This window comes from Chenopodium album, chromosome 22 (genome assembly GCF_948465745.1).
Source record: "Chenopodium album chromosome 22, dcCheAlbu1.1, whole genome shotgun sequence".
Classification (NCBI taxonomy): domain Eukaryota; kingdom Viridiplantae; phylum Streptophyta; class Magnoliopsida; order Caryophyllales; family Amaranthaceae; genus Chenopodium; species Chenopodium album.
The window spans coordinates 33,404,362-33,411,594 of NC_137855.1; the positions used below are offsets into that span (position 1 = coordinate 33,404,362).

The 7,233-nt window shown below is 34.3% G+C and overlaps 1 protein-coding gene across 1 annotated transcript; it reads right to left on the reverse strand.

Moving 5' to 3' along the window:
• Positions 1 to 319: 319 nt before the first annotated feature.
• Positions 320 to 6,377, reverse strand: LOC145605324 (homogentisate 1,2-dioxygenase-like). The gene is made up of 9 exons (XM_081661360.1): positions 6,036 to 6,377; positions 4,434 to 4,664; positions 3,302 to 3,381; positions 2,628 to 2,795; positions 2,354 to 2,529; positions 2,120 to 2,189; positions 1,855 to 2,009; positions 941 to 1,024; positions 320 to 697 (listed from the first exon to the last, which is right to left on the reverse strand). Exons 1-9 carry the CDS (start codon positions 6,245 to 6,247, stop codon positions 485 to 487), a joined length of 1,389 nt encoding a protein of 462 aa, XP_081517486.1. The 5' UTR covers positions 6,248 to 6,377; the 3' UTR covers positions 320 to 484.
• Between the last annotated feature and the right edge of the window lie 856 nt (positions 6,378 to 7,233).

Consider the following 7,233-nt stretch of genomic DNA (forward strand, 5'->3'; position numbering starts at 1 on the left):
CAAAGCAGAATGTGAAAAGTGGTAAAGTCAAAGCTTGTCAATTTTTTTTTTTTTAAAAAAAAAATGAAATATTGAAAATTGAACTAGTAGCCCATATAGCTGAAAAGTATCACTGGAATTTCTATTACTAATGACTAAACTAGTAGTAATTGTAATTTAATCGATGCAGCATCGACAAGAGGCACCTCATAAATTTGACAAGCATAAAACTTTCTTTATAACCCATCACATGGACATGATATGATGAATGTCTGAGTAAGTGCAAACAATTCATAAAGCATATATTATGGTTAATAATACTCTATAATTTATTTACAAATAATTAATGGCCCCTTTCTGGGATTTTTAAATGTAAATATAGTTCACTTGCAGAATGCAAATACATTCCATTATTTATGTACACATACTGACAGCTAAGATACCACAAGATCTGCATCATAAAACTATGTTAAACACGGAGTAGTCTATCTGAATCTAGCCATACCTAATCAGCATCCTCATTACTGGAGGCTTTAGAACAGCCCTCTTTGCGAAAATGTGACCGGAGTCCTATCCAGCATTGATAGTAATCGTTGTCGAGGAAGGGTGACTCAAGAGCCCAAGTGCAAACTCGAGGAATTAGATATGATTCAAACATGAATGCCAGGGTATCAGTAATTTTGTACGGTCCTGCATTCTCCCCGCATGCAACGGTTGCCTGGAAGACATACAAATTTGTAAAGCTAAATGATGGGCAAGCCAATTATAGCAGACTGGAACATTTCTATTCAAAACTAAGTGTATTCAATCACAAAATCACCCGACTGTAGAAGAACACTTTTGTTTAACCTAACAAGTAAAGACTAAAAGAAAATAATAACAGGAAATCAAGAGGACATAATCTCATGGACGGAATTGATAGTAATTAGTTTTTAAGTCAACTAACAACATTTGTACATACCTCATAAGTCTTGGTATCAGGACCATGTGGAGTCATGCAGCTATGCAGACTTGAACCACCCGGGATAAACCCATCAGCCTTTGCCTGCATGTAATTCAATAAAATTGTCGATATGAAAGACGTGACCACATAAGATTAGCGAGATATAACAGCCCAGAACAGACATAATAAAAGGCAAAGAACTTGAATATTCATGTTAAGAATGAAATAGTAACAAGAAAAGAGCCCCTCGATCTAAACAAATATGAGTAAGATTCAGTACAAAAATTAATGGGCAATAAAAGTAGTGTAGCCAACTAGGGTAATAAAATGAAGCCTGTAGGCTTCAACTGTTGAATATGGGACAACATATTTATACTTGTTCGTAAGAATCTCCCCTTCAAATGTGAATCCATATACTCCCCCTTCAGCGACAAAAGTTTGAACAAGGCACCCAAATTCTAAACATAACTCCTACTCTCCTAGGAAAAAGCTAGAACTAGTTGTGTGAGGTAAATCTCTTAGGTCATCACCAATAAAAGGGCCCTAGAGGCACAAGCCCGACAAAAACTACGTCCATTAAATGTTGTGAAAAAGGTATATCACTTTTCGGACATGGTGGGGAAACAAGGGAGAGTGACAAGCCATAAATCCAAAACCAAAACTGACTGAAGTTCCATTACGAAACAAATGAATAGGAGTAGGCAACTAGGGTTAACTGAAGGCTAGCCTTCAACTTTCAATGTAGAACTACATACTGAATTCAAATAATATGAGCCACAGCTAAATTTTCTACTAGAAAAACCTTTTTGCTCTCACGAGCTTCCATTACTTAGGATTTCATCTTCAGGACAGTATATGCAGCATACTGAACAGTTGATCAAGAACCCAAGAGAGTAAAGATATTGAAACAGTGTGAGCTGAAGAGTTAATACCTCGTAATTACCATGTATCAGTCCCATAAACTCGCTCATACAATTGCGATGATAATAAGGAGGGCGAAATGTGTGTTCCGCAACCAACCACCTAGGAGGGAAGATGACAAAATCAAGTAAAGCCACACCAGGCTTATCTGTTGGGGCAGTAAGCACTGCAATGCAAGAACAAGGCAACCAAATAAAGGTTAAAATTGGACTCAAAGAAGTAGCTTGAGAGTTGAGACATTAAGAAAAGTGTACGATGGAAGAAATAGTTACCAACCTGTATTTACTGATGGGTCCCCATGATCCACCAATACAGTATTATATGGACAGAACTTGCTCAAATCATACTGCAAGAAGAGTGTGTCAGTAATGTGAAACATAACTAGCTCAAGATATCAATTACTTTGTATAATCGTGTAACAGTGTTAAGCCAGAAAATTTTTAAGCTTATAGCTTTGATGGTGCACACATACAATATCATATATACAAATGAATAGCCCAGTAAGCCCACCTTATATGGGACATAGTTTCCATGCCAGGCAACTACATTGAAGGGAGAGAAATCCTGCTTGGCAGTAAATAATTCCCCGCCATATTTTTGAACGATTATGTAATTTGGACAGGGAGTTTCCTCAAAACAAGCAACGGGAACAAGGAAATCTCTTGCAGCAGCTAGACCATTGGCACCTACAAGCAAACATAAATGCCATAAAGCATTAATGGTACCTAATCTTCAAATGTAAATAGGTGCACGGTTTTTCACCAATACCATAGAACTTTAATACCTATAGGACCTAGATCTGGAAGCTGGAAATGTGTCCCAAATATCTCAGAAACATAACCTCGTGATGGACCATCAGGCAAGCTGACAGCAAAACGAAATCCTTGAGGCAGTACAGCAACTTCACCAGGAATAACTTCCAATCTTCCACACTCCGTCATGATCCATAGCCCTGATAAGTACGCAAACTCTTATAAGCTGCACCTCAATGAAATTTTGAAAGCACCAATGAAATTCATGTTGTGTAACAGAAGACACCATTGTTTTCCACAATTCATCTCACTTCAATGATATATCGAATGTTCATTTCTTTAAATTATGACATGCTAATCCTAAGAAACCCCAAGCAGGTTTTTTCCTGAAAAAATTGGCTTAAAATAATTGAAACGTCTCTAGACAAGCATCTATAGTACAGCAATAAAGTATGATTCAGGCTTTGTTATTTTTCGCCTGCAAATTACATTTTAAAAATATACCTAAGCCATTTTTTCCTCACTTTGCTGTCCATAATATGAGCTATTTTTAGCAGCAAGTGAAATTAATAGCCCTTATCATATCGGAAATTTTCCAAGCATAATTTTTTGAGGAATAAACAGCAAGACCTTAATGTAATATGATTATGTGGGAACCGCACAGCAAACAATTATGCATGAACAGAAGAAAAAAAAACACACGCACTTCCTTTCTGAGGAACGAATAAGAAGTCTCCGTCAGCATTGCAGAAGGCACAGTTATCCATTGATTTGTTTGCTGTGTACCTACATGAGCAATAGCAATCTTGAGGCTTTGTTCTCCACTCACCAGAATAGATTTAACAAAATCGATGCTATAAGTTCTCAGAAATCCACATCTTGTTACTGAATATCAGCATTTTATGTTTCACTAGCACAAGTACTAGCTGAATCTACCCATGAGATTAACAAACTAGGAAAAAAAAAGTCAGATAACAATTACACCATTGACAAAAACATAGGTGAAAATGCTTTAATTTGATGATATCTTTAAACGATAGAAAACAGCCTTTTAAATTTCAATACTGTATAAGATGTTCATGAAAATTTGAAAACTCTAGAAAATTTAGCACTTACAACCCTTTATATAGGACACTTCGTAAATACAGCCTTGTACAAAAAAAATGTTTACAGCTCTAAAAGAAACTTTCATGTAATTTTGATGTTTGATATTTCATTTAATATGACCACTAGTTCAATAAATAGGATTAAGTGGTAGGATAAACAATTATAACATCATTTACTAGCACCAAGCCACCAACCATTTGAAAGTGCCTAAAGGTATCAAATTTAAATATATTGTGTGATTTTAGAGTCGTAAATTCCATAATTTTTAACACATTGTAGTTGCTGAAGTGACCTATACAGGCTATGACTTATTTCCAAAAGTCTTAAACCTAATGTTTCTTTGTCAATACAATGTGACAGTCCTAAGCTCTATCGTAGGTGAAAGTGTTCATATGTTTTAAAACCCATAAAGAATGCAAAAGCTATTTTTTGGTCCTCTGAAGAGTACACAGATGCTAATACTTAGTAATCTTAATCAACATTTGAGTATTATAATAAAACGGCACAAGCAAAAACAAATGGCTATGAAATTTACCAGGCTCAGGGAGGCCAACTTTCTGGCACACATCTTTACACACACTTATGCATTTCTATCCTATAATTGGAATAAGGCAAAGGTGCTTGCAGACAAGAAGTTTGGAGCTTTATAGAGAAAATGACTGAAAGGAAACAAATTACTAGATAAAGAGAAGAACGTGGAAAACGCCATAATTTTTAAAAATACCAATTACATGTGAACTGCATATCCATGACGGAGATAGGAACTGCCTGCCCCACATATAGTTTGCAAACCATCAATAAAATCTGTTGGTTCTTCAGGAATATCAACAGGCTTCCACCGTAGTTGTGTTGGATTAGCAGAGCTGTTGGACTGGTTGAAATCTGCAATAAGTTTCTCATTGCCAGGGACACGAGGTTTAAAGGGCTCATGCGTAACTGATGGTTTGATACGATACAACCAACTGCCAAAGAAATCATTTACACTCAATTCATGTCTATAGCCAAAACAACCAAACGAGGATAAATCATAACATTGTTTTAATAGGCATAGTACTTGGAAAAAAATTGCTGCTCAGCTATCACGCACACATAATTGATCCTTTATCCACACACAATTCACCACCATGACAAAATATAGTCATGTTATGCCTTACTAAGCATGAAACACACTACAAGATAAAACATCCAAAAAAATGAAAACTAATTAGTTAAGAGCCATTAGAGTGTTAGGCAAGAAGGCGTAACAGTATTAAGCTGAAATGATTTTGTACCATTTTACCAAATTTTTCCCTTAACCAAAACCAACAACTAGATATCAATTACAAAGTACGAAAAAAGTAATTGCATAATGTTGTTTTAAAGTTTTCAACAAATTTGATGATTTGCCAAACATTTCCAATAAATTAGTAGCTAATAACCTTTTAAATAAACTTTATTTTCAGCTTTCTACTTGTCTTATAATGTTTAACCAACTACTATACAAACCTTTAAGGTCCCAAATATTCAAAATTCAATCTCAACAATAAAATTAGTTCATATTTCTAGGACAGAACAAGTAATAAAACAATAAGCATCTGGGATTATAGGAAATGTGAAAAAACTTGAACATAACTTAGTTCATAGAATGATAGAAGAGTCTCAACATTGAAGCTTAAAACTAATTACAAAAGAACTTCTTTACCCAAATTAAGCACCACTAATAACGATGATCTTAATTCTTAAAGCTTATCATGCAAAACATTACAAGAGATTTTTTTTTTAATGAATCACAAATATTAATACCAACTGTCTATTTGAAATTCCAATTCCAACAATTTATAACATAGTTATTTTCAAAGTATCAATTTTGTGTGACTTTAACTATTGATAATTACAAATATTTACGCTTGAATCTATACATTGACAAACACGATAAAAGAAACGTATTGAAATATACTACTAACACTAATCACATGTTTAAACTTTTCAATATCATATACTTGTAATTTTGTAAAAACAAAAATTCATCACGTAACATGTTGTTAGATTAAGCTGCTTGACCATAACTAGTTGAATTGCAACCAATTTTCACTTGTTTTAATCAAGAAAATAATCGCATATACTACCTCCGTAACATATTATTTGCAACGATTAGACATTTTTCCTCTCCACTTTATGTCAAATCGTTGCAAATAATGTGTAAGGGAGGTAGTATCAATAGTCAAAGTTATGCATTAACAATTAACCCTTGGTTAAAATCAAAGTACAGCAATTTCAATTAAACGGACAAAATATTTCATAGAAAGTAATCAAAGATTGAAAAGAGGTAATTAAAGAGAAAATTAGGACAACACCTTCGAAGATTAAGCTTGCGAGGAGCAGTGAAAGAAGTGCCGGAAATTTGCTCGGCGTATAAACCGAAGGGACAAATAAGGGGGTTGTTCTGTCCTTGTGGCAGAGCTCCGGCGATGGCTTCCGACGAAAAGTGGTTTCCAAACCCAGAAAGGTACTCTAAATCCGCCGGAAAATCGAGACACTCCGCCGTTTTAACCACCTCTGACGCCATTGTTGTTACTGCGGAAGACGATGATGTTTCAATCTGAGTCAACACTCAACAGAGTGATGAATATACAAGGTATCAAAGTATTTGGGTTGGTTAGTCAAATGGGTGACTTTTGGATATTGTAGACTTTTCTATTTTCTCCTCCTCCTTGTTAAATAAAAAAAATGGTGTACTCACTTCAAAAATCAAAATATAGTCATGTTGAATATTGTATATTTGTTTCGATTTACGCTAGTATTTTGTTAGATTGAGATATACTTTCTCTTTATTCTTTTGAATGCAACACACCATTTTGACACGGTTTTTAGGAGATGGTTAGACTAGATAAACCATAATAGGTAAACGAGCTACTTTATCAAAATAATTTTAACACCAAGATTATATAAGGGTTAGGTAATAGGTAATACATGTATAAACTTTTTTTTAATTAATTTATCTGTTTATAGTGTGTACCGAGAAAGATGTGTTGCTTTTAAAAAAAAAAAGAAAAAGTTCTTTAAATTATGGAGTATTTACAATAATGCGAAGTATTGTACTCGGTATATAATGTAAAAAATGGAAAAATAAAAATAAAAACAGAGAGAATTTAAGCCAAGAAAGTTAGAAATAAAAAGGATGAGTATTATTAATTAATGTAATGTATCACCAAAATGTATCAAAATATGTAAAAATGTCAAAGTGTGGGTGGGGCTTTACTTGCGTTACATGTATGTGTTTTGGTGGTAGCAGTGTTATGTTCCGTGAAGTTAAGAAATTGCTCTTCCACGTTGATTTTTATTTATTCTATCCTCATTCAAACAAAAAATTAGATAACGACAATTTACAAGACGAAAACGTCGTATGCATTGTTGTTTACGAGTAACACGGCAATAAGTCCCCACCAGGCCCACAGGCCACAAGGCCACAATATTTGGCAACCGCAATTCCATATTTGATATTTCCATATAAAATTTACTTTAAATTTTAGGAAATTTTCACATTTGTTACCA

Coding starts and splice junctions, on each gene's coding strand:
- LOC145605324 (XM_081661360.1), bottom strand. CDS start 6,247: ATGGCGTCAGAGGTGGTTAAAACGGCGGAGTGTCTCGATTTTCCGGCG. Junction 2,190..2,353: donor GAAACTATGTCCCATATAAG/GTGGGCTTACTG, acceptor CTCTTCTTGCAG/TATGATTTGAGCAAGTTCTG. Junction 1,025..1,854: donor TGATACATGGTAATTACGAG/GTATTAACTCTT, acceptor AATTACATGCAG/GCAAAGGCTGATGGGTTTAT.